This window comes from Dictyostelium purpureum (genome assembly GCF_000190715.1).
Source record: "Dictyostelium purpureum unplaced genomic scaffold DICPUscaffold_11, whole genome shotgun sequence".
In the NCBI taxonomy this organism is placed as follows: domain Eukaryota; phylum Evosea; class Eumycetozoa; order Dictyosteliales; family Dictyosteliaceae; genus Dictyostelium; species Dictyostelium purpureum.
In genome coordinates this window covers 63,059-89,944 of record NW_003519348.1, presented here as the reverse complement: position 1 = coordinate 89,944, position 26,886 = coordinate 63,059, and the positions used below count along the sequence as shown (strand labels likewise).

The following is a 26,886-nucleotide window of genomic DNA, read 5'->3' as shown; positions in this document are numbered from 1 at the left end:
ATTCGCAATTACCAGCATGGGGTATGTGTCCACCCCCTTTAACTTTTCAATATACAAAAAATCCTGCTGGTAAGTTTTAATGTTCATAAAAAAGAAAAAAGGTAATAGACATAGTTTTTTAATAATTTTTTATTTTTTTTTTTTTATATTTAAAGAGGGTGAAAGTTTAGGTTATATGTATATTGCTGCCCCAGCACCATTTGGTAATTGTACTCTTCCATGTCAATCAATGTTTTATGAAGAAAGTCAATGGGATAAATACAATATTTTAACCAAGGGAATGGGTACCGTTAGTTTTGTTTTATCTTGCCTCGTTCTTCTTACCTATGGTCCAATAAATAGAAACTTTTTTAAAATGAATCGTCATACCACTATCGTTTACTTAATCTCATTGTCAACCGCTCTTATTGGTATTGCTGATCTCTTGTATACTAGCTATGGTGACTCTGTAATTTGCCCAGAACCAAATAGATATGCTCGTCAAACTGATGATAAATGTTTAGCTCAAGGTATCCTCTATCAATTCGGTTGGTTAGGTGCAGTAATCTTTTGGGCTTTTCTCTCTATTGATGGCTATTTAAGAGTTACCGGTAAACAAACTTCAAGTAAAATTATGTATGGTGTTTTAGGTGCTCTCTTTGCTGTTATTATTGCTCTTACCTTTGGTCCAATTGCTGGTGATCAATATGGTTACTATCCAGTTGGTGTTAACTCTTGCTGGATCCTCGAAAAGAATTGGCAATATGGTTTCTTCTGGTGGGTTGTAATTGTTTCACTTGCCGTTGGTTTCGTCGGTATTTGCTTAACTGTATTCTCTATGATTAAAAAAACAAGTGATGGTAAGAATTTCAAACATGCAATGCAATTAGTCATGGTCATCTTATTCTTTTTCGAAATTCTTTATATGATTTGTTTCTTTGGTGTTATCAACGATAGAAAGGACCAATATACCGCCACCATCTCACAAAGAGTTCAATGTCTCCTCAAAGCCGCTATGACCCATTTGACTGAAAAAGACCCAATTCAATACTGCCCATTCGAACACACCATTGGTTTTGCTTCACAATACACCTTCTCTTTCTTTGTTAAAGTTTTAGGTATCCAAATCTTTGTTTTCTTAGGTTTATCAAAAGAATCTTTATTACTTTGGAAATCCTCAACTCTTTTTACTGCTTTAGGTTTAGGTGACAAAGATGCTTACGAAGTTGAAATGGATGAAAATTAAATAAAATAAAATTTGTATTTTTATAAATAATAAAACATGTATTATAAAATAAAAAAAAGTAAAATAATTTAAAATAACTTTTATAATTAAATTTACACATGGTTTTTTTTTTTTTTTTTTTTTTTAAAAATATTATATTTTAAAATTTAAATTTAATTAAACTTTTAATTATTAACTTTATTAAAATTCGACTTTATATATTATTATTTTATTATTTATTTGTTATCTATTATGTATTATCTACTATGTATTTATTATTTATTATTTATTATGTATTATTTATTACGTAATATTTATTACGTATTATCTATTATTTATTATTTTTTATGAATTATGTATTATGTATTATGTATTAAAAAAAAACATTATATTTTACACTTGATTATTATTATTATTATTATTATTACTATTATCATTATTACTATCATTTACAGTATTTATATTATTTTCTTGATTATCATTGTTTACTACAGGTAGTTCGATTGTAGTTGGTTCATTTGATCCATCTGGAGTTTCTGAATTATTATAATAAGGATCACCTTCTGGTGTTTCTACACAATAGTTACTATTTAAATTAATACTGTTACTATTATTATTATTATTGCTATTTCCGCTGTTATATTGAATACTAAATCTATTATTTCTATTTCCTGAGAAATTTGGTGTGTTGGATGAAGATGAAAGACTAAAGTATTTACGCATAAATCTATTATTAAAAATTATAGAATCTAACCACTAATAAAAATAAAAAATTAGTATTTAAATAAAAATAAATAGAAAGTTTATGAATGTATTATACTTACAATTTTTTTTACTCTACTATTAAAACCAAAAAAAGCAATACCTGACACGCCAAGTAATCTAAGGGATATGAGGAAAATGAATTGAGCGGTCATACCGAGTTTCTTTGGTTTACATTCGAATGATCCTGGAGTGCTTGTGGCATTATCTAATAAACAATATATATAGTCATCCATTCCTTTTTCTAACTCCTCCATTTGAGTCTTAAGGAATAGACTGTACCCAAACATATAAAAAAACTCCAAACAATTACAAATTAAACACAACAACGGTTTAATATGACCCTTTATAGATGATTTCTGATTCGATACCTTGATAATTTTATATACTTCAAATAAAATCATTAAAACTACAACAGTGCTACTAATTAAACAAAGTGAGAGTGGTAACCAAAAACATGACTATATAGAAAATAAATTGTTTTAAATTAATAAAAATGTAAAATTCTATAATACTATATATATATATATATACTTACAATTTGATAAGGAAAATCTAAAATCCAACAACCTAATGCAAATTCAGTGTATCCATATTGTTTTCCAATAGCTGGTACAAATGTTAAAATTAAACTAAAAGCATATATAACTACCAAATAATATTTGTCGAATGCTTTGAATTGTATTTTCTTTATTGAAAAGTATAAATCGAATGCTAAAACGGTCCATGAAATTACAGCACTGACACAACCAAATTGAAATATAATTCCTGTTGCACCACACTCTGGATCACTCTGTCTTGAATATCTTCCTATCTCTGGACAACCCACTTCGAATCTTTTTTCCAAATTCCATACATCGGTTAACATGATCAAAAATATACCAAAAAACATTGCCAATATACCAATAGTATGTCTATTTCTATAATTCTTATTTAATAATGGTGAATAGGTTAAAATTAAAAAAACTGATGCGAAAAAACTGAATGTTCCCACAACCAATGCCATATTCATCATTTTTTGCCACTCTTCTTTATAATCAAAGTATAAAGATGGACATGGCTGTATACAATTTACCACAGTGCCATTAACTGAAACGAAATGGTATCCTCTTTTTGTATCTTCAACATAATTTGAACTATTTTTAAATAATAATGGTGGTGGACAATAGGTTATATTTGATACATCCACAATACTAGAATTCACTAATGATACACTTGATGAATTTATAAAAAGAATAAAAAATAAAATTAAAATTTTATATTTCATTTCAATTTTATTTTTTTATTTTTCCTTTTTTTTTATTTTTTTTTTTTTTTTTTTTTTATATATTTTATTTTTTTTATTTATTGAACTTATTTTTTAAATTATTATTATTATTATTATTATTATTATTATTATTTTTAAAATTTTACGAAAATACCATCAATATTTACATCAAGAGAAATATAAAAAAAATTGAATAAAAAAAATACAAAAAATAAAAATAAAAAAATAAAAATCAATTGTTATTTTTAGTTTTTAAGAAATTATCAAAAAACTAAAAAAAATCCCAAAAAAATTCATAGATAACCAAGAATTCAGTAGCGGAGAAAATATAATAAAACATTTAAAAATTATATTTATTATATTTTTATTTTATTTTTTTTCAACATCGCACCATTTCGTTCAATTTTTTCATCAACCAAAAAATTTTTACAATTTTAAAATAATTTTTATTTTATTTACAAATAATTTAAAAAAAAGATAAATAAATGCATATTTAAAATCTTTTTTTTTTTATTTGTTTATTTATATTATTTCTTTTATTATTTATTTATTTATTTATTTTCATTGTCTCTTCAAAATTATATTTAAAAAATAAAAAAAAACAGTTCACCACACTTTTCACACACATAAACCCCAATCACACACAAAAATACACAAACAAAACAAAATGAAATCAAAAATAAAATGAAAAGATTACAATTTTATATATCTCATAATAATAATCAAAGTAATAAAAATAATAGTTTAGTTTTGTTTTTTTAAAAAATTTAAATTTTTTTTATTTTTTGGCTGGTAGTATAATATCTTTGCTTTTTTGGGAATCAAAGAAATTTGAAAACAGATATGAGTTTGTTTTTTGTATACAATCTATATCACCACGACATCACGCATACCAAAAAAGAAACTTTTCAAATAAATAAAAAAATTTTGAAAAAAAATTTATTTTTTTTATTTTAAATCTTGGATAATTGTGATTCAATCAAAATTTTTCCTTTACACAAAAAAAATTTTTTATTAATTAATTTTATTTTTTTTATTTTTTTCTGAAACCTTTTTTCATTTTTTTTATTTTTAAATATAATAAAAATAAAAAAAAAAAAATAAAAAAAGTTTCAATTTTTTCTTTTTCAATACTTTTTTATTTTCTCTTAAAGCAAAATAAAAATAAATAAAATAAAAATAAAAATAAAAATAAAAATAAAAATAAAAATAAAATGAATAGATTTAAAATAGATATATTTTCAAAGTTTAAATCAATAAATATAATAACATTGTTAATATTATTTTTAATAATAAATATAAATTACATAAATGGACAAACTGATAATATATGCAAAGGAGATTTAATATATAGGAATGTGTCCAATAGAATAGAGGATGAAAAGCTTGGATTCAATTTTGTAAAATATAATGACACATATATATCGTGTGTTATACCTTGTCCCTCACCATTCTTTGAAATTGATGATTGGCAACTTTTTTTAACAATGAGTGAGGTAATGGGCACAATTTCATTCTTTTCAGGTTTATTTTTACTAATCACTTATAGTCCTTTAGGTAATAACATATATATAAAAAAAAAAAAAAAAAAAAAAAAAAAAACACACGCATATTAATTTCATTTTCATTTTTAACCACACACACTTATAGTCAATAGAAAGCACAATAAGCATACAATAGGTATTTTATGTATGTCATTTGGAGTTTGCATTGCAATGTGTACAGATTTTTATAGTTTTGGCCATAGTTTTAAAGATCCAGAAAAGTCATTATGTCCTTCACCGGGTCAATATTTAACATCAAATAATGCATTGTGTGTTAGCTCTGGAATTTTATTACAATTTGGTGGTGTATTCGGTTTCCTTTGGTGGGTTTTCCTCTCATTCGAAATTTGGATGAGCATTAAAAGAAGACAAGAAAGAAAGAATTACGAAAAATATTACTTTATTTTTACATTTATAATCAGTATAGTATTTTCATTTGTCCCACTTGCAAATGATCAATATTCAATGAGTTATATCGGTTTAGGTTGCTGGTTAGGTGATGCAGTCCATCAATTAGCTTTGTTTTGGATACCACTAACAATCTGTCTCATTACATCATCAGTATTTATTATTTTAATTTTAAAAGAAATCCACCATGTACGTATAAGTCTACCTAAAAAAAAAAAAAGTAAATCATAAAAATATTAATTCTTTATTTTTTTATTTTTCTCACACTTACATCCACACCCCACCCACCCACTTTCACAGATTGTAAAAGTATCAAATCAAAAATCAAATTTAAAGGGTAATATTAGACCTTTGATTTGTATTATATTAACAGGTTTCGCATTTTTTTATATGTTCTTTTATTATTTATCACTCGCCGCCGATCAGAGCACCTATGAAAATGTTTTAGATGACTATGTAAAATGTTTACTTGAGGGAGATGATATAACAAAATGTTCAGCTGCCAAATTCTCAGTTGCTGGTAATTTTGTTTTCCTTTTTTGTTTAAGAGTTTTGGGTATTGGTGCTTTTATTTTTTATGGTATGTTTAATCATTGTCATTTCATTTCATTTTAATAATTTTCATTTTATTAATTTTTTTTTTTTTATAGGAATCAATAATAAAGTTAAAAAGATTTGGTTAGATTCATTTTTATTTAATAATTCATTTGTAAATAAATTCATTTCAAGAAATAGCAGTAGTAGCAATAGTGGTAATAGTGGTAAAAACTCTTCATCATCAAGTAGTGGCATGACAAATGCATCAACTAAAAACAATACCAATAACTCCAATGTTATTAATAACTCTGCATTTGACTCATCAGTGATCGAAATGTCAATTAAAGAAGATTCAATAAGCAATGAAGATGATCTGGTATAGGTTATTTTGGAAAAAAAAAAAAATTATAATAATAATTTTATTTTATAAGTAAAATAAAAATACTAACACCCATCCATTTTTGTAAATATCAATAAATATATATATTTGTATAAAACCGAGGTAATTATTTTAAAATAAAAATAAATTAAATAAATTAAAAAAATTAAAAAAAAAAAAAAAAAATAATTTAAATTATTTTTTTTTTTTAATTTTTATTTTTTTTTATTTTTTTTTTTTACAAATATTTGTTTATTTCTTAAAAAAAATTCCCACCAATAATTTTTTTCATGCCTTTATATATTAAATTAATTCCTTTCAAAAGAAACAATAATAAATAAAAACAAACAAAATAAATATAATACACCAATAGCTGTGTATTATTAAAATAGCAAACAAAAATGCTCTCTTCCATAAAAAAGAGATTTTCAGTTTTTAGTTCGGCTAGTAATAATAGTAGCCATGGCATTTCTACAAATAATAATGACCATAATAATACAGATAATAATATAGATAATAATAATAATATAGCAAAAATAGCATCATTACAAAATAATACAAAAGAAAATATAATAAATAGTAAAGAAAAACCTTCGGACTCATATAAAAGAAAAAAAGATGATGACGATATTATAAACAATAACAATAACAATAATAACCAATATGGCAGTGATGACGAAGATGATGAAGATATTAGTGGTAGAAAGGTTACATTTAAAGAGCCACCTTCAAAAAAACAACATTCCTCAGACAACAACGAGGTTTTAAGTAAATTTAAAAAAAGAAAATCAATATTATTACCATCATCAACTTTTGGAGCTATACCAAATCCAACCACATCAACTGGTGTACAAATTAATTCAACTACAATTAGAAATCAATTAGATCATCAAAAAATTTCAGATTTATATCAAAGTACAATTAAAATGAGTACTGAAAATGTAAATATTTAATTTTCACTTATTATTATTATTATTATTATTCATATTATCTTTTTAAAATTCATATTAATATATTATTTTATTTATTTTTTTACAGAAAATTACACAAAAAAATTCATGGGATATTCCTTTAATTGACCATATTAAAGATGTTGTAGAAACTCAAAAACAATTAGATTCAGATACAACTAATTTTCAAGCAGCATCATGTGTTTTGGATGCTAGTATCAAAATTTATTCATGTCGTGTAGATTCGGTACATGTCAACACAATTAAGGTTTTAGGTGGTCTTTCAAGAGCTGGTGGCAAAGAATTTAGAGATGATGACAATGATAAAGTTGGCGAAGGAAATGATAAGGGCTCGGATAAAGAAGAAAAAGTAAAAAAGAAAAGAAAAAAATCGGGTGTTAATACTTTAGAAGATAATTTAGATAATATCACTGTAAAGAAATTTGAATTAAAATGTACCGTCGATCCACTGTTTAGCAAAACTACAGCTGCATTTGATGAAGGTGGTGCTAAGGGTCTATTATTAAATAATCTTTCAATTTATGGTGACTGTAAATTAGTTTTCGATTCAAATGATGCAATTCATGACATTGGGGATGATAATCAAGTACCACAACAAGAAAAAAAATCAAAAGAAAATATACAAATTCAATTAGGTCAATGGAAACATTTATTTGCACCAGAGGCTTTCAGGGATTTGGAAATTTGTCCAACCTATTATGGTTTTTCAGAATGGTCAACAAACGCTCAAATGGTACCAAATATTTCAAATAAAAAAATTGATGAATTAAATGAATTAAATAATGAAATCAACAACAACAATAATAACTTTGTAAATAATAATGATAACAAACAACCACAAGAAGAACTTAATATCAATAACTTTGGTGCCGCAGCAGCCGATGACGATTATTATGACTATGAAGGAGGCGGTGGTCCAGAATGGGATGATAATGACTATGAAGATCATAATATACCGGGGCTCCAATTAAATGAAGAACAAGAAAATAAAAAGAACAACAGTAACAACAATTTTAATAATGATGATATTTCACTATTTGAAAGAAATGATCAAGATTGGGATAATAACAACTTGTTTGATAATGATAAAAACAATGAAGAGGATAAGAATTGGACAGGACCAGAACATTGGAAGTTTAAAAAAGTAACAAGAAAAACTAAAGAGGCTGAAAAAGAAAAACAAGACGCAGCAGAACCAAAGAAAAGAAAGACACGTAGAAAACCAACATCATCCATTTCATTTGATTTTAACAGCCCATTGACAGATGCGTGGAAATTCGAAACTGCAAATACATCTTCATCAGCTACAACTTTAAGAAGAGCTGCAGCGTCTCAAAATAATAATTTATTACCACCAGATATTCATTTTAGCATTAATAAACTGGCTCGTCTTTTCACCAAACCACAATTTTATGTACCAACTTTAAGAGAAAGATATTCATTCAGTAAAAGAAATAAAAGAGATATTGACAGTTCAATGTCATCACAAACTTTAGCAAGAAATGGTGGAGAAACCAACAATGAAAATGGTGGTGAAGATGATATTGAATCTTCAAATCCATTTAATATTGGAAATGATGATTATGATTACGATGGTGGTGGCGGTGGTCCAGAATGGGATGATGATGATTTACCAAATAATAACCAATTAGATTTAAATAATAATAATAATATGGATAATAGTATTTTAGATCAAATAAATAATAATAATGATAATAATAATAATAATTTAGATAACATTAATAATAATGAAAAAACTACATTTATTGGTTTAAATAATGGTGTTTTAGTTTCAGAACCTAGAAAAGTTAATAGAATTGATATAAATTATGCAAAAGTTTCAAAGAAAATCGATGTTAAACAATTAAAGACTTCAGTTTGGAACTTGATAGAAAAGAAAGAAGAAAATGAGGACACTAGTGAATCAGAAACAATTCAAGAGGATGGTGATGATAGTTTTGGTTCATTAATAGAAAATCTCCACATAGAACAAAATCAACTCAGAGCTCAAAACAAACCAACTGCTGGCGAAGTTTCAATTCCCCTCGCTTTTATTTGCGTGCTCCATCTGGCTAATGAAAAAAATCTTTCGCTTGACCAAGAAGATATTAATAATTTTTTTATATCAAACAAAAACCAAAAATAAACCCTTTTAAAAAAAAAATAAAAAAAAAATTTTTATTTTTTTTTTTTGTCTGTACAATCAATCTAGATTTTATTTCTCTTAAACTTTTTTTTTTTTTTTTTTTTTTTTTTTTTTTTTTTTTTTTTTTTTTTTTTTTGCTTTTCGAGAAATTTTTTTTATAACTATAAATTTTTAAAAATAGTATAAATACAACCTCTATTTCCATAAAAAAAACATGTCTTTTTATATACAATTTAATAACGCAACCCTAATTTAATTATATACCAAAAAGAGAAGTTTTTTTTCTAAAAAATATACCATCATTAAAAATATTCAAATTATATCAATATTTTTTTTTTTGGTTTATTATTTTTTTTTTTTTATTTTTTTTTTAATATAAAAAAATTATTATGTGTTATAATTTTAGAAAGAGTAAGTTTAATAAAAATATTATAATTATTATGATTGTGATAATCATTATCTTTTTTATTATTTTTTATATTTTTCAAAAAGATTTTTTTTTGGAAATTTAAAAATATTTTTTTTTTATAATTTTTGTATTTTTTTTTTTTTTTTGTATTTTTTTTTTATAATTTTAATTTAACCATTTGTTTCATGTCAGTAGTTTAAAATACTGACTATGAAAAACTATTTAAATATGGTTTACAAACAATTTTTTCAATATTATAATTAAATTGTTGATATCAACAACAAATAAATAAATTAAAACAAATAACAACAAATAAAAACAAATAAAAATTAACACACTCATAAACAAATAAAAGGTAACATAACATAATTATTATTTTTTTTATCTTAATCTTTTTTTTTTAATCTTTTTTTTATATATAAAAGAAAGAAAAAAATATGTTTATTTCTTCTGCCATAATAATTGAAGATTCCAATTAATTATAATTTTATGGTTTTTTATAAATAAATAAACCAAGATTTGATTTCATTCAAATCAATTTGTTTTTTTTTATTTTAAACATACCACATTATAATAATTATAGTTTTACCACAAACACACTCACACATTACATTTTTTTTTTTTTTTTTGTTGTTTTATTTTAAATTTTAATTTTTTTTATAATTTACACCCTTACAGAAACAATTAATTAAATTAAAATTTTTTTTTTTTTTTTTTTAAATTTTAAATTATTTTTTTTTATACAAATATACTTTTTTTTTTTTTTTAATTTTATAAATATAAAAAAAAAAAATAATATTTAAGTTTAATTCTTCATTTCTTTTTAAGAGACTATCCCTAATATTGGAATAAATATAATATTTTTTGTATAAATAATTTGTAAAAAAAAAAAAAAAAAAGAAAAATAATAAGAATTCTCACTCACACAATCAAATAGCAATAATAGTAATACTAATAATATCAACTGCAAAGTAATAGACAATAATTTTAATAATAGTATAGAATCAATAACATATTTAAGGAATCTTTTGATTTTACATTTTTAGAGGAAGGGGTTTTGACAGATTAGAAAAACAGGAATTAAAAAATAAAACAAACTATTTTAATTTACTATTTTAATAATAATTAATAATAATAATAATAACATCATTAATATTTACATCACCCATATTATTATCATATCATGTTTTTTCTTTGTATGTAGATCCAAATATAAACATATATATGATCATAATTATTATTATTGTATATTATCTAGTTTTTTTTCATTATTGCCATCACACACAACTTTTTATTATATTTTAATATCTATCTCACATCTTGTTTTATTATTTGTTTGTTTTTTTCTGCTTTTTACTATTTTTGGCTTTTTTTTTTTTTTTTTAATTAATTAAATTCGTGTGGTTCATTATAATAAATATATACAATTAAACCAATTTAACATTTGATAAAAAGCGTTAAAAAATATTAAAAAACTCAAACACAAAAAATAATATTATTGTGATAACTACAAATTTTAACTTTTTTTTACAAAAACAAAAAAATAAACAAATAGTTGATATTGATAGTTTATCATGTATATTACATACATATAATACCAGTATTTTAAAATTTCCCACATAAACACAAAAATAAACACACTAGCACACATAGATTTTTATATATCTATTTTCACATACTAGCACACAGTTTTTTAAAAAACTCATATAACCACTTTATATTTATTTTGTAAGTGGGGGTTAAATAAAAACAACACTTAAATCTAAACAATACACCAAAAATATTTTAAATAAAGAAAGGAAAAAATCATTTATATAATAGACACTCATAACCTAATTGCATTATAATAAATAATAAAAAATCGTTATGATATGTATATCAATATTATTATTGTTGTTTTTAATATATAAAAGTGGAGGGGGTTATTCAAATAATTATATGTAATTACTTATTATGTACATAATGTATATAAATAAAAGAAACACACACACACCTAAACACACACTAACTCACTCACTATATAAATATAAATATAAATATATATAAATATATATAAAAACTCATAAACTCACTCTCACTTTAATAGTAGTTATTGTGGTTGTGTTGTTATTTTTTATTTTTTAACATTTTGATTGTTTATCGATACCGTCAATATTTAATATTACAAATTTAAAAGGCTATTTTTTTTTTATTTTTTATTTTTTATTATTTTTTATTTAATTATTTTTTTTTTAATTATAAATACAATTATTTGTTTTTTCATTATTAAAATAAAATTGTGTGTGTCCTTCTTTAAATTAACAAATATTTATTTCACTATTAAATTATCACAAAATTCTTTATGTTTTGTATGTATGATACTACAAATACTATAACCACCATATAATAATCCTATTATACCACTACTATTTGTTTGTATAATTGTTCATATTGATAATATTGTTATGTTATTATTTTATTCATATTATCATCCATATTAAATCACACCACTCCCACACTTTTTCAAAAATAACAACATCTAGACAATACAATAATAAACTCTAGTGATATAAATAAATAGTTATTATAACTTTCAAAATTTTATTACCTAACTACTATTTTTAGGCTTTGGATTTTCTTTTTTTTATGAACAAAATTAATTTCATTTTTTTGTGTTGTGTTTTATTTTTTTTCCTTTTTTTTTCTAAATTTATATATATTTGTTAATTTCACTATTATGATTTAGGTGTGTGGTGTTAAACTACTTTAAATTAATATATTTATATATTATATATCCAAATAAATAATTTTTTTTAAATAATAATATTTTTTTTTATTTCTATTTTTTTTTTTTTTTAATTTCATTATCTTTTTTTTATTTTTTTTATTTACTTTAATTTTTTAATAATAAAAAATATAATATAATAATTAATTTTCCATTTAAAAATATTTAATAAGAAAACTAATTTTTTTTTTTTTTTTAATTAAAAAAATAATAATAATTAGTATTATTTTTTATAGTTGGTTTTTTAATAGTACTTCAAAATATAATGCCAACATTCAATTTACAAAAAGTTAATAAAAAAATGAACTCCTCCTCTTCTTCCTCCTCATCATCGTCATCATCGCAAACACCCAATTTAAATCAAACAAAATCAAATTCATTTATAAATCTTTTCGAAAATCTTCTTTCAAAAATTTCAAAACCAAATTCAATCTATAATGCAAATAAAACAAACAACAATAACGATGGTAATAATAATAGCAATAGTAGTCCGTTGTCAATATCAACATCAACTATGCCATTATCCCCAACCTCAACATCGTCACAATCTAATATATCTATACCATCCACTCGAATTTCTTCTTCCTCAAACGAAAACAATAACAATGTAAATAGAACATATCAATCAAAATCACTAACTAATATTAAATATCATAACGCATCCCCATCATCCATTGTAAATAGCCAACAACCACCACAATTATCAAAAAATGAAATAGAGGATATCTGTGAAGAATATAAATCAACAAAAAAAGAAACATTATTTTTCGATAATAAAACAAATAAAGGAGAAAGAAAAGAGTGTTTTGAAAATGATTCATATAAATCATTTTCAAATTATTTATGTATCAACCACAAAAACAATAACATTACAAATAGTAACAATACATTCCTTAACAAAACAAGTAATAATATTCAAAATCAATGTAACAATACTTATTTCCCATTTGAAGAATTACCAGAAGAGATCATAATCAAAATTGCAGGTTATTTTTCTTTAGATTGTGTATATAATATGTCTTTAGTTTCAAAAAATATATATAGATTAACCCAAGATTATTTTTTATGGAGAGATAAAGTTATAGATAGATGGGGTAGCAATAATAATAATAGTAACAATAACAATAACAATAACAATAACAATAACAATAATAATAATAATTCAAATCAAAAACAACCTCCACTTATAAAAAAAGAAGAAAATTCTATTTTATTAAAAAATCTATTATTTGATTCTCAATGGAAAAACTATTATCATTTAAGAATATTATCAACTGAAAGAGGTGCAGTTTTTTCAAGCTTATTAAAGATTAAAGGAGTAGTTCCATCACCAAGATATCAACATACTGGTACAACCGTTGGCAACTTTATTTACTATATAGGTGGCCAAGAAACTCAAATTCGTAGATTTAGTGATATCTTTAGATTCGATGTTGAAAAGAGCCGCTTCTCCAAGGTTGAAGTTTCAGGTGTTGCTCCACCAAAATTTGCTCGTCACACTTCAGTTGCAATTAAAAATCGTATTTTTGTATTTGGTGGTTTTGATGGTAGTGGAGTATATTTCGATCTTTCCATTTTTGACACTGACAAGCTTTCTTGGACCAATCCAACAGTATATGGTAAACCACCACGTTCACGTACTAACCATGCTTCAGCTGCAATTGGCGACAAGCTCTACGTTTTTGGTGGAATTAATAGAGATGGTCGTTGGGAACTTCAAGATTTAGACGAATTTTTTGTATTTGATACTGTTACATATAGTTGGTCAGAAATTAAAGCTACAGGTGATATACCATCAGCACGTTGTGGTCATAGATTAGTTTCGATTGGTAAAAAACTTTATATGTTTGGTGGTGGCGCAGGTGACTCATGGAGAGAACGTTTTAATGATATTCACATCTATGATACCGAAACAAATATTTGGCGTCGTGTTTCAAATTCCCCCAATAGCAATAACAACAATAATAATAACAACAATAACAACAATAACAACAACAATAACAACAACAATAACAACAACAATAACAATAATAATACACCAAATATTACTTGTAATCCAATAGTTCAAGTTTGTACATTTAGTAGTGTATTTGTTTTAGGTCCACTTATTGGTGTCTTTGGAGGTCAACATTTAATTCGTGGAAAAGTTACAAAAAAACTTTACTTTTTCGATTCAATTTCAGAATCTTGGAGTAAAATGTCATTCCTTTGTACAAGTCCCGATCCACGTGATATGGCCAGTGCTAATGTAATTGATAGTAGGGTTTATATTTTCGGTGGTTACGATGGTCGTGCAATGAATGATATGAATGTAATCGATATAGCTCCAAAATTAAAATCATTAATAAATATAAAATATCACAATTAATCAATCAATCAATCAAAAATTAAATAAATAATAAATTATAGAAAAAATAAAAATAAATAAAAATAACAAATAAAATAATTAGAAGAATTTTTTAATTATTTATAATTTTTATTGCTTATATAAAAAATAGATAAGGTTTTTTTTTTTTTTTTTTTTTTTTTTTTTCAAAACTGATTAAAATTTTTTTTTTTTTTATTTAATTTTAATTTTTTATTTTTTTTTTTTTTTGAAAAAAATTTTGTTGATATTTTTGGTACATTTAAATTTTTTATAATAATAAACAGTAATTATTATATTAAATATCATAATACTCATATAATTATATCTATTTATATAAATATAAGCAAAAGTGGGTGAAATTTTTCATTAATTATTTTTTTTTTTTTTAAAAAAAATTTTAAAAAAAAACACACCACAATATAAAATTTTTTAAAATTTTTTAAACAAATAATAAACCCAATATCTGTGTCATTATACGATTATAATTATTCCCTTATTATTATTTTAAAGCATAAACTGGATAGTTAAAAACAAAAAAAAAAATCCTGTAACATTAACTCTATAACATCACCAATCATATATATTAAAAGTATTTTATTTTTTTTTTGCTTTTTTTTTTTTTATAAATAAAATTTAAATAAAATATAATAATTATTTAATAAAATAATAATAGTAATAAATAAAATTATCATTATAAATATAAAATATAAAAATAATATTTTTTGCTCCTACATTAAATTATAAATTTATAATAAATAATTTTAAAAATGACAACAAATGTAGCAACTCGTAAATTAGTTAGTAATGATTCATCAAGTAACTTGGCTAATTTAACAACTCGTAAATTAGTTAGTACCCAATCATCAAGCAATTTTAATTATGTACACACATATCACGATGAAGAGAAGCAAAGTCTTGTAGAGCATTTAAACTTTCTTTTAAAAGATGATAAGTTATTAAAGAATAGAATTCCAATAGATCCAAAAACCGATTTAATTTTCGATTCATTAAAAGATGGTGTAATTTTATGGTAAATATATAGTTTTACTTTTAATAATTAAATACAATAGATTTAAAACTAACGCTCAACTATTTTATATTTAGTAAATTAATTAATGCAATTAAACCAGGAACAATTAATGAAAGCTCATTAAAGTTTAATACATCAAAAATTAATATTTTTGAAATGAATGTAAATTTAGAAAATTGTTTAAAGGCTGCAAAAAAAATAGGTTGTTCAACTGTAAATATTGGTGCTGTTGATTTTCAAGAAGGAAAAGTAAGTATTATCATTATCAGTATTATTATAAAGGTATTATTCATATAAATATAGATATATTAATATTTATTATTACCATTTTTTAGAGACATTTAATTTTATCAATTTTATGGCAATTGGTTAAAATTGATTTATTGAATAAAGTTTCAAAACTAGCATATAGAGTTAAAGCAGAGATTTTAGATTTAACTGAGGAGGATAGAATCGAAGAATTAGTACCAGATGAAATCTTAGTACGTTGGATTAATCATCATTTAGCAGAATCAGGTACAGATAGAAGAGTAACAAACTTTGGTAGTGATATTAAAGATTGTGAAGTGTATATATTACTTTTTAATCAATTATCACCAACAACATGTGGTTTAGAATTATTAAATGAAAGTGACCTTAGTAATCGTGCAAAATTATTTTTAGAAAATATCAATAAAATTGATTGCAAGAAATTTATCTCAGCTCAAGATATAGTTAGTGGAAATTCACGTTTAAATATCGCTTTTGTTGCCTATATTTTCAATCGTTTCAATCAAGCACGTGAAGAAGAACCTATTGTACCATCCATTGAAATCTCAAAGGTTGCCGATAAGAAATTGGATATTGACCAAGAGACCATCCAAAAACTTGAAAAGGAGATCCAACGTTATCAAGAAAAGAACTTTGAAAAGCAAGAGGTTTATGAAGAGATTAAAAAGAGAATTGAAGAAAATAAAAAGGAGGATCAGGAATTGGAAGTCAAGTTCCAAGAGAAGGTAGAAGAGTTCAAAAAAGAGCTTGAGGAGCAAAGAGATATTTTCGGTAGTCAAATTCATCAATTAGAAGAGCAATTAAAACTAATTCAAGAAACCTCTTTACCAAGCGAACAGGAGCTTTTAGCTGAAATTGAAAAAGAAAGACAAGAAATTCAATCGATCGAAAATGATATAGTAAAATCTGTTGAGAATCAATTCAATGACCTCAAAACCAAATCTGATGAAACCCATAGAGAGATTGAACAATTAAAACAAAAGGCACAAAATGAAGAAAAAGAACTTGAATCTATAAAATCAAATTTAGAATCAGAGAAAAAAGAAGTATTAACTCAACTAGAGCGTACAGGTTTATTAGAGACAAAAAGAAAACTCGAAGAGGTCAAGGAACAACAAAAACAAATTGAAACCCAAATTACTGAACTTAAACATAATGAAAAAGAGTTGAAAACCACATTGGTTGAAACCAAAGAAGATAGACATCGTATATCATTAGCCAAAAAGAAAATTCAAGATGAATTAACACGTGCTAAAGAGAGTACTGAAAAAATGGTTAAAACTAGAGTTGAAACTGAAAGACAAATCGATAAGACCACAAAACAAGTTAGGGACATCCGTTATGAAATTGATAGATTACAGAATGATAAAGTTTATATTCAACAACAAACACAAGTAATCAAGGTCGAAACCATCGAAGCAGAGGAAGAGCTCGATAAAACCAAAACCGAAAAAAGACGTCTTGCTGTAAAGAAAAGAGAGGCAACCGATGAACTAAATGAAAAAGAATCGGAATTGGATCAAGTCATCGTAGAAAAAGATTTAAAGATCGATGAAATTCAAAAGAAGAACCGTGAAACCATTGAAAAGATAAAAAGAGATTTTGAAAGCACCAAAAACATCATTAACCAAGAAAAAGAAAAGATAAAGAACCAATTGATTCATGCTCAAAATGAACTTTTAAAAGACGAGTACAACAATGAAAATGAAAAGAGATACGTAGAGCTATTGGACCACAAAAATAGAGATTTAGAACGTGATATTCATTTACAAACTATTCACAAAGAACAAGCAGAAAAGGAGGCAGAGAAGTTAAAGAAAGATGCAAATAAGAACCAAGATCTTTTACAACAAGAACAACAAATAAACCAACTTTTAGAAAATAAAAATAAAGAACTTTGGAAAGAGAAATCCGAACTTAGAGATCAAACTACACAAGCAGTTATAATATCACACCAAGTTATGAAAGAAACCAGAGATCTTGAACAAAAGGTAGAAAAGATGAATGTTGAAGTGGATGAAACCATCATCAATAAACAAAAATTAGAACTAATCACCAAAGATGATCAAGCTGAAATCGAATTAAAGAAAGCAGAAATTAAAGATGAAAAAAGAAGAATTAAAAAGATTATTCAATCCAAACAAGAAGAAGAAAAGGAAATGTTATCAAAGGTCGATCAAGAGCTTGGTAAAGAGCTCGCTAGATTAAAGATTCAAGAGGAAACAATGAAAAAAGAAATTTTGGAAAGAAAATACTCTCAAGAAGATATTGATCTAAAGTATCAAAGATACACTGATCGTTTAAGCAAAACTGAAAAAGATCTTGATCAAAAGAAACAACTTTTAGAAAAAAAAGAAAAAGAGAACCAAAGAATTAAAGATGAGAAACAAAAATTGGAAGCAATGCTCAACCAAGCCAAAGATATTGTTAGTGATATTAAAAAAGATAAAGATCAAGCAAGCAAAGACCGTGAGATTTCCACAAATAAACACAAAATACTTTTAGAAAATTTGAACAATGCCAGCAAGTCAAAGAAATCATTGGAGCAATCTAAAAAGGATTTAGAAGACCGTATCGCCAAACTAACATCGCTCAAATCTGAAAATGACCTTCAACATAAAAAGAAATTGGATGAATTAGAAAACAAATCAAAAGAAGAAAAAGATAAACTCAAATCATCAATCGACAAAGATCAACAGAAACTAGTTGAAAGATTAGAACGTCAATTAAAAGATGAAGAGGACTCTTTTGTCAAGAAAAATGAATCACACATAAAGAAAACTATTGAAAACATTGAAAAAAACAACAAGGAATATGATCGTTTAGAACAAAGAATCGAAAAGGAAAAAGAGGATATCACTTTATTATTGGAAAAGAAAAAAAGAAAAGAAGAAAGAGAAAAAAAGAAATTAAAGGAAAAGTTGGAGGAAGAAAATGAAAAATCAAAAACTAGAACCAAAAAAGATTTATCAAATGATGAATCAATTGAAATATAACCTTACAATATTTTAATATTATAAATTAAAATAAAATAAAAAATAAAATAAAGGTATTTGGATAAATTGTATTATAAAAAAAAAAAAAACTTTCACATTTAATATTCAATATATAAAATATTTTAATTTTTGTGTGGCATATCACACCATAATGTTTTTCTTTTTTTTTTTTTTTGGTTGAATTTTTTTTGATTGGTGTTGTATATTAATAAACAAAAAAATTTATCATCACACAGAGCTTAATTATTTTAAAAACCAAAAATAAAAATCTTTTTTTTTTTTTTTTTTTTTTTTAAATTATTTTTATTTTTATATTTATTTTTTTAAATTTATTTTTTAATTTTTTTTTTTTTATCTTTTTTTTTTTTCCAAAAAACTAAAAAATTTTAACGAATAACGATTTTTGTTGCTCTCACCCTCACACATCAAAATAAATAAATTGTTTACTGATAGTAATAAAATTTTAAACACATCACACTCTCAACCCCCACAAATAAATATAAAACACTTGGTTTAAATTTTATTTATTTATTTCGCCCTTTTTTTTTTAAATTTATTATTGTTTTTTGTATAAATATATACTATAGTAATTATTTATTAAATTTAAATATAAACTCACATACACAAGATGCAATATATGAAATCCCTTGCTCATCCAGATGAATTTTTTTCATTATTAAAGATTGGTTATACTGAATCATTCAAACCAAAAGAGCAACTCAAAGATAATTTAACAAATAAAGAGTGGTGTTACGAATTATTAAATAAAACTTCAAGAAGTTTTGCTTTTGTAATTAATGAATTAGAAGTTAATTTAAAAGATGCCGTAAGTACAATTTAATTTCAAAAATACACCCGTCACACACAATTTTTTAATTTTTTAATTTTTAAACACACCCATACTAATTTTTTTTTTATCTCAATATAATTAAAAAGATTTGTATTTTTTATTTAGTATTAAGAGGTTTAGATACAATTGAAGATGATACAACAGTTGAAATTAAAACTAAATTACCAGTTATGACACAATTTTCAGAAGGTTTATATCAACCAGGATTTAAAGTATTTGGATATGGTATGAATAATGATGAAAAGAATTTGGTTCAAAATTTTGATAAAGTAGTAGATGTATTTTTAAGTTTAGGTGACAGTTATTGTACTATTATTCATGATATCACACGTCGTATGGCCAATGGTATGTCAGAATTCCTTCAAAAACAAGTTGTTACATTACCAGAATGGGATCTCTATTGCCACTATGTTGCTGGTTTAGTTGGTATTGGTTTAAGTAGAATTTTCCATGCATCAGGATTAGAAAGTGAATGGTTTGCCACTGCTGATGAAGAATCAAATCAAATGGGTTTATTCTTACAAAAAACCAATATTATCAGAGACTATTTAGAAGATATTAATGAAAATAGAATATTTTGGCCACGTGATGTTTGGAGTCGTTACACTTTAAATTTAGAAAACTTTAAAGATCCAAAATACCAAATCTCTGCTCTCCATTGTCTCAATGACCTCATCACTAATGCTCTTTCACATGCTGTCGTCGCATTAGATTACATGAGTCGTTTAAAGAATGATAAAGTTATTAATTTCTGTGCAATTCCACAAGTTATGGCTATTGGTACCTTAAATGCTTGCTACAACAATTACAATGTTTTCACTGGTGTAGTTAAAATTCGTAAAGGTCAAAGAGCCCTTATTGTCGATGCCATTCAAAATAAAGGTATCACTGGTACCTACGAACTCTTCTTTAAATTCGCAAATGAAATGCAACAAAAAGTTCCACTTAATGATCCATCAGCCAATAAAACAATTCAACATCTCGAATCAATTCAAAAACTCTGCGTCGAAAAACTCGGTTATAGACCATCAGGTTTTAATGATTTCATCTCTTACGATTGGATGGCTGTTGCTTCTTTAGCTGCTTCTTCTGCTTTTCTCATTGCACGTCACGGAAACTTATCTCGTTTGTAAATGACTTTATAAAATAATAACAATAACAATAATTATAAATTTTAAAAAAATAAAATTATTTTAAATAACTATATATCTAAAAACATTATTTTTATTAATAACAATAACAATAATAAACTATAGTATATAAAAATAATTTTATAAATTATTTCGTTGACTAAAGAAAAAATGGATATTTGGTTTTTGTTATTATTTTTTAGTTTAATTAAAAAAGATAGTTTATTCAAATAGTTTGTAAATGTTTTTGAATATTATTAATTTGTTGTAAAGTTTCTTCTAATTGATTTTTATCCATTTCAAATCTGATTATATTATTTTCATCGTTGGTGGTGTTGCTATTGGTGTTATTATTTTTAAGTTTTAATTCTATAATTGATACAGGTTCGTTAATTTCTTTAATTTCTTTTGATTTTGTTTTTAAATCGATTCTCCAACTCATTTTTTGTAATGAGTTATTAAATTTGGTAATTTTATATAAAATTTCATGAATTTTCTTTTTATTTACTTTCCAAAATTTATTTAAACATTCGATTTGTATTTCACTAAAATTACTCTAAAATAAAATAAAAGATTCTCGTTAATATAATGTTTACAATGGTATGGTTTAAAAAAGAGATGTATCTATTACTTCTTTAACTAAATTTTCGAATGAAGAAAGTTGCATATCTGAATAAGCTGCTTTTTGTATTATATCAAAGCATTTATTATATGTAGCTTCAATAACTAAATAAATAATAGTATAATTAATAAATTAAGTGAATAATTTTGCTTTATATCTATGTTCATATTTATATTTTACTTACTTTCTAAAGTAACATCCTCTTGTTCTGAAAATACAAGTTCTTTTAATGTTTCGATAGAATCGCATGCTGGATCTTTTTCATATTCTTTTTTTAAAAGAAATCCTAATAAGCTTGAAAAATATTTTGGTTGCTCCATTATTTACACCTGTATAATTCTATAAACTATAATTATATATACAATTTAATGACAATAAATAAATTTAACAATGATATTTTGAAAAAATAAAAAAAAATAAAAAAAGTAAAAGAAAAAATCAAAAAAATTAAAAATTTTTTTTTTATTTTTTTTATTTTTTTTTTAAATTAAAATTAATTTTTTTATTTTATTTATTTTTAATTAACACACTTATTTATAAATAGTAATACAAAATATATATATATAACCGAATAAATGAATATTCCAATTAATCATATGAATATAATAGTGAGGATACCGGGAAAGAGACCAACAAGTGTAAGTTGGGATACAGAAAAGGATAATTTATTGTGGAGATTCATATCTCTGCATTCACAACCAAACGAAATAGATTGTAATTAATTTATTTTTATCAATTTTAAAATAAATAAAGTTTTAATATAGAGTATTTATTTTTATTTTTATTTTTATTTTTAAAGGGGAATCGATTTCTTCAAGATTAAATATATCAGAAAGCGAATGTAAATTAAGAGCCTCTCATTTATACAAACAACAATTTATGAAATTACAAAACGAAACTTTATTAAACAATATTGGGAATACCAACAGTAGTACAAATAGTAATGTAAATAGTAATAATAATAATAATAATAGTAATGTCAATAGTATGAATAGCAGTAATAAAAATTATAGTCCGAATGATAGTTTAAGAAATATTCAAACTTATGAACAACAATCAAATGTTAATAATAGCTATAATAATAATAATAATAGTAATAATAATAATATTAGTAATAATTATAATGATAATACATCACTGGATTATCCAAAACTATACCGGCATGTGCACAAAGAAATAAATTTGAATGGATAAAGGTAGGTAAAGAGCTTGGTATGGTGCCTAATGAATGTAGAAATTTGTTTTTATCGCAACAGCCTCAGCAACCATTACCAAGTCATCCACAAAAACAACAATATATACAACAGCATCAACAACAACAACAACAACAACAACAACAACAACAACAACAACAACAACAACAACAACAACAACAACAACAGCAACAGCAACAACAATATATACAACAACAACAACAACAACAATATCATAGTCAAATGAAAAATCAATCAATAAACTTTAACAGTTTAAAAATAAGCGATGATATAAATATAGATAGTTCAATAACACAATCTGAACTTGTTGATGCATTAATAGACGAAGAAAATCGACAAAGTCATTCAACATCAACTTCATCATGGCCAAAAAATTAAAAATGATATTGTTATTAAATAAAGTTTATAAAAAAAAAAAAGACTTTTTTTACTATAGCTATGTTTTTAAATAAAACTATGTGAATTTAAATTTTATTTATTATTTTTTATTTATTTGACTATTATATACAATTTGTGTTTTCTTTTTTTTCCTTTTTTTTTTAATTTGTTTAGATATACATTTTTATTTGAGAGAGATTTAACATAAACCAAATAGCTATTTGCTGCGTTAATATTTATATTTTATTTTTATAAAGTTTTATTATTTTCATTGTACTATTGCATTATTGTTGTTATTATTATTATATTATAGTTTTATGTTGTTAAGCTGAAGCTGGAGCTAATAATTTTCTTTTTTGAAAAACAGTATAGATGATAAATGATGAAGCAGATACTAAAAAGAACCATAACATATTGGTTTTAGCAAGTACCTTTTTCTTATTCTCTTCTTCTTCAGTTGAAAATCTTTTAAAAATGGATCTGAATAACATTATTAAACTGAGAAATAATTATTCTATAAATTTATAAATAAATAAATAAATGAATTATTTGATTGTTATGAAAATAAAGTTTTCGAAATAAAAAAAAATAAAAAAATTTTAAAAAATTTATATAAAATTTTTTTATTTTTTTTATTTTTTATTTTTTTTATTTAATTTTATTTTTAAATTTTTTAACTTTATTAATTTTATAATTGATTTCGTTATAATTACCTATTATTATTATTGGTATTATTATTATTATTGTTATTAATATATATACATATATAATAGGTCATGATAATTTTTTTTTTTTTTTTTTCGACACCTCATTATTTTTTTAAATTATTTTTAAATTATTTTTAAATTATTTTTAAAATTTTTTTTTTTTTTTTTTTTTTTTTTTTAAAATTCATCTTCCAACTACATTTAAATACTTTCATTATCTCTTTTTTTAATATATATTTATAATATAAAGGGATATAAAAAAAAGATATGATGAAATATCATCATTTTATAAATATATATATATTTTTATAATTTTGATATTTATCAATCACATTAGGGGAGGGGTTTATAGTTTAGAAAATAACAATAACAATAATAATAATAAAATATATAGTAATATTAGTATTCCAACATCAATATTAAAAGAAAAATTAAAGTAAGTTAATTATTTTTTGTTTGTTTTTGAAACTAAAAATAAATTTAATGTATTAATTTTGTTTTTTTTTTTTTTGTTTTTTTTAGATATGATGTAGAAAAGATGTTTTATCATGGATATAAAAGTTATTTAAAATATAGTTTTCCAAAAGATGAGTTAAAGCCAATTAGTTGTACAGGTAGCAATACGTTTGGAGATTATGCATTAACATTTATAGATAGTTTAGATACATTGGTAGTAATGGGCGATATGAAAGAGTTTGAAAGAGGAATTAATTGGGTAATCGAAAATATAAATTTTAATAACGATATCACTGTATCAGTATTCGAAACCAACATTAGAGTATTGGGTGGATTATTATCATCTCATTTAATTGCAGAGGAACATCTAGGTAAAGAGAAATATAGTGGAAAACTATTGGACTTGGCAATCGATTTGGGTGATAGATTATTAAGGGCATTCCAAACGCCAACCGGTATACCGTATGGTACTGTCAATTTGAAGCATGGTGTACCAATGGGCGAAACACCAATAACCTCAACTGCGTCTTCAACAACATTCTCATTAGAATTTGGTATACTTTCGATACTTTCAAACGATCCAAAATATGAAGAGGCTGCAAGAAGAGCAGTTCGTTCCATTTGGTTATATAGATCCGATATAGAGTTACTTGGAAATCATATTAATATATTCACAGGTGAATGGACAATAAGAGAGAGTGGTATTGGTACAGGTATAGACTCATTTTACGAGTATCTCTATAAAGCTGCAATCTTTTTTGACGATGAAGAGTATATGGACCTCTTTTTTAAGAACTATCAATTAATAAATAAATATATCAAAAAGGATCCATGGTATGTGGATGTTAGCATTGATCGTGGCGCTATCGTTTGGCCAATTTATAATAGTCTTCAATCGTTTTGGCCCGGTGTGCAATCGATGTATGGAGATTATGAAAGCGCTTTCTCTACCATCAAATCATTTCATATTGTTTGGAGAAGATATGGTTTCATTCCTGAGGGATACAATCTATTATCCGGCAACGTTCAACTAAACCAAAAAGGTTATCCTCTAAGACCTGAATTGGCAGAATCACTTTATCACATGTATCAAACCACTAAGGATCCAATATTTGTTAGAATGGGTAAGGATTTAGTTTGGACTTTAAATAATTTAACAACTACAAAATGCGGACATGCAAATGTTTTAGATGTTGAAACCCATCAACTAGACGATCGTATGGAGTCTTTCTTTTTATCAGAAACATGCAAATATTTGTTTTTATTATTCAATACCGAAGATAATTTTAATAATAATTTCAACAATTCAAACCCAAATCCAATAGATATGGAATCAATTATTTTTAATACCGAAGGTCATATTTTCCCAATGCAATATAGATTCTTTAAGAAATCAAATAATTTATTAAAAAATAATAATCAAGATGAAAATCTTAAAAAGATAGATTCAACTAAAATTCAAAATAATGTAAATAATAATAATAATAATAATGAAAATAGCCAAAATAATAAAAAAAATAAAAATAATGGTGAAAACAGCAAGGAAGATATTATTGAAAATAATATTGAAAATAGCCAAAATAAAAACAATAATAATAATCAAAATAATAAAAATATAGATAATAATAATAAAAATATAGATAATGATGATAACAATATTTTAGACAATAGCGATAATGTTTTAGATGGTGATAATAATAATATTTCAAATAATATAAATAATAAAAATAAAAGTAAAAATAAAAGTAAAAATAAAAATAAAACAAACAAATTAGATGGTTTAGAGGATAGCGAAATTCAACTTTTACCAGGCAGCAAAAAGTATAATTGGACTTGCAACCAATTACCATTTTTAAGAAGAATATCCTCCGGTACTTTTCAATTTATTGGTGGTCCACACGATACAGAATGGTTTGAAGATAAGAAAATTAAAGAGGCCATGCACGATTTATCTTCATAATAATATAAATAAATTTAATAAAATTGTGTATCAATGAAACATGATTTTTTTTAGTGCAGTTTATCTTTATATTTTTTATTTTTTTTTTATTATCAATCACACTAATAAATATTATTTTAAAGGGGATTAATTAATTCTAAATTTCAAATAAATAAAAATGGAATATAAACTGGATAACAGTTTTTTATTTTCTCATTAGCAAGGAAAAAATCATAACACAGTTGATACCATAACCAACTATTTTTTCTACATTGACCAATAAAAGGCTCAATTAAAAAATGCATATTATAATAATAATTTTAGATTAATTTCTGTTTGTGGTTAAATAAAAAAACCAATTTTACCACAAACAGAAATTAATATAAAATTATTATAAAAAATAAATGGGATTACACCCACACAGTTTTTATTAAATATATAAACAAGCTATTTATTATAATAAAGATTGAAAAAAAAATTATTTTAGAAATTTCAATAATAAAATTAAAATAGTAACCAATATTCAATAAAAATT

General features: G+C 23.6%; 11 protein-coding genes across 11 annotated transcripts; 8 read left to right on the top strand and 3 right to left on the bottom strand.

The window, feature by feature from the left end:
• Nucleotides 1-23: 23 nt before the first annotated feature.
• Nucleotides 24-1,225, top strand: DICPUDRAFT_74651 (uncharacterized protein; the record flags this gene model as incomplete). The annotated part of the gene is made up of 2 exons (XM_003283638.1): nt 24-69; nt 156-1,225. The coding sequence occupies 2 exons, from the start codon at nt 24-26 to the stop codon at nt 1,223-1,225; spliced, it is 1,116 nt and encodes a 371-aa protein (XP_003283686.1).
• A 372-nt stretch (nt 1,226-1,597) lies between these two features.
• On the bottom strand, nt 1,598-3,233 carry DICPUDRAFT_147382 (uncharacterized protein; the record flags this gene model as incomplete). The annotated part of the gene is made up of 3 exons (XM_003283611.1): nt 1,598-1,960; nt 2,029-2,427; nt 2,505-3,233. The coding sequence occupies 3 exons, from the start codon at nt 3,231-3,233 to the stop codon at nt 1,598-1,600; spliced, it is 1,491 nt and encodes a 496-aa protein (XP_003283659.1).
• A 1,214-nt stretch (nt 3,234-4,447) lies between these two features.
• On the top strand, nt 4,448-6,104 carry DICPUDRAFT_26238 (uncharacterized protein; the record flags this gene model as incomplete). Its single annotated transcript, XM_003283637.1, has 4 exons — nt 4,448-4,790; nt 4,884-5,378; nt 5,496-5,780; nt 5,851-6,104. 4 exons carry the CDS (start codon nt 4,448-4,450, stop codon nt 6,102-6,104), a joined length of 1,377 nt encoding a protein of 458 aa, XP_003283685.1.
• A 398-nt stretch (nt 6,105-6,502) lies between these two features.
• Nucleotides 6,503-9,277, top strand: DICPUDRAFT_96447 (uncharacterized protein; the record flags this gene model as incomplete). The annotated part of the gene is made up of 2 exons (XM_003283636.1): nt 6,503-7,042; nt 7,140-9,277. The coding sequence occupies 2 exons, from the start codon at nt 6,503-6,505 to the stop codon at nt 9,216-9,218; spliced, it is 2,619 nt and encodes an 872-aa protein (XP_003283684.1). The 3' UTR covers nt 9,219-9,277.
• A 2,614-nt stretch (nt 9,278-11,891) lies between these two features.
• On the top strand, nt 11,892-14,880 carry DICPUDRAFT_91148 (uncharacterized protein). Its single transcript, XM_003283635.1, has 2 exons — nt 11,892-11,975; nt 12,613-14,880. The coding sequence occupies exons 1-2, from the start codon at nt 11,969-11,971 to the stop codon at nt 14,757-14,759; spliced, it is 2,154 nt and encodes a 717-aa protein (XP_003283683.1). The 5' UTR covers nt 11,892-11,968; the 3' UTR covers nt 14,760-14,880.
• Nucleotides 14,881-15,526: 646 nt separating this feature from the next.
• Nucleotides 15,527-19,055, top strand: DICPUDRAFT_147379 (uncharacterized protein; the record flags this gene model as incomplete). Its single annotated transcript, XM_003283634.1, has 3 exons — nt 15,527-15,789; nt 15,864-16,038; nt 16,125-19,055. The coding sequence occupies 3 exons, from the start codon at nt 15,527-15,529 to the stop codon at nt 19,053-19,055; spliced, it is 3,369 nt and encodes a 1,122-aa protein (XP_003283682.1).
• A 637-nt stretch (nt 19,056-19,692) lies between these two features.
• On the top strand, nt 19,693-21,038 carry DICPUDRAFT_147378 (farnesyl-diphosphate farnesyltransferase; the record flags this gene model as incomplete). The annotated part of the gene is made up of 2 exons (XM_003283633.1): nt 19,693-19,881; nt 19,992-21,038. 2 exons carry the CDS (start codon nt 19,693-19,695, stop codon nt 21,036-21,038), a joined length of 1,236 nt encoding a protein of 411 aa, XP_003283681.1.
• A 223-nt stretch (nt 21,039-21,261) lies between these two features.
• On the bottom strand, nt 21,262-21,977 carry DICPUDRAFT_26215 (uncharacterized protein; the record flags this gene model as incomplete). Its single annotated transcript, XM_003283610.1, has 3 exons — nt 21,262-21,591; nt 21,667-21,761; nt 21,842-21,977. The coding sequence occupies 3 exons, from the start codon at nt 21,975-21,977 to the stop codon at nt 21,262-21,264; spliced, it is 561 nt and encodes a 186-aa protein (XP_003283658.1).
• Nucleotides 21,978-22,232: 255 nt separating this feature from the next.
• Nucleotides 22,233-23,249, top strand: DICPUDRAFT_74643 (uncharacterized protein; the record flags this gene model as incomplete). Its single annotated transcript, XM_003283632.1, has 3 exons — nt 22,233-22,371; nt 22,457-22,768; nt 22,858-23,249. 3 exons carry the CDS (start codon nt 22,233-22,235, stop codon nt 23,247-23,249), a joined length of 843 nt encoding a protein of 280 aa, XP_003283680.1.
• A 323-nt stretch (nt 23,250-23,572) lies between these two features.
• Nucleotides 23,573-23,740, bottom strand: DICPUDRAFT_26201 (uncharacterized protein; the record flags this gene model as incomplete). The annotated part of the gene is made up of 1 exon (XM_003283609.1): nt 23,573-23,740. The coding sequence occupies one exon, from the start codon at nt 23,738-23,740 to the stop codon at nt 23,573-23,575; it is 168 nt and encodes a 55-aa protein (XP_003283657.1).
• A 417-nt stretch (nt 23,741-24,157) lies between these two features.
• On the top strand, nt 24,158-26,429 carry DICPUDRAFT_91147 (uncharacterized protein). Its single transcript, XM_003283631.1, has 2 exons — nt 24,158-24,392; nt 24,479-26,429. Exon 2 carries the CDS (start codon nt 24,495-24,497, stop codon nt 26,370-26,372), a length of 1,878 nt encoding a protein of 625 aa, XP_003283679.1. The 5' UTR covers nt 24,158-24,392; nt 24,479-24,494; the 3' UTR covers nt 26,373-26,429.
• The last annotated feature ends 457 nt before the right edge of the window (nt 26,430-26,886 follow it).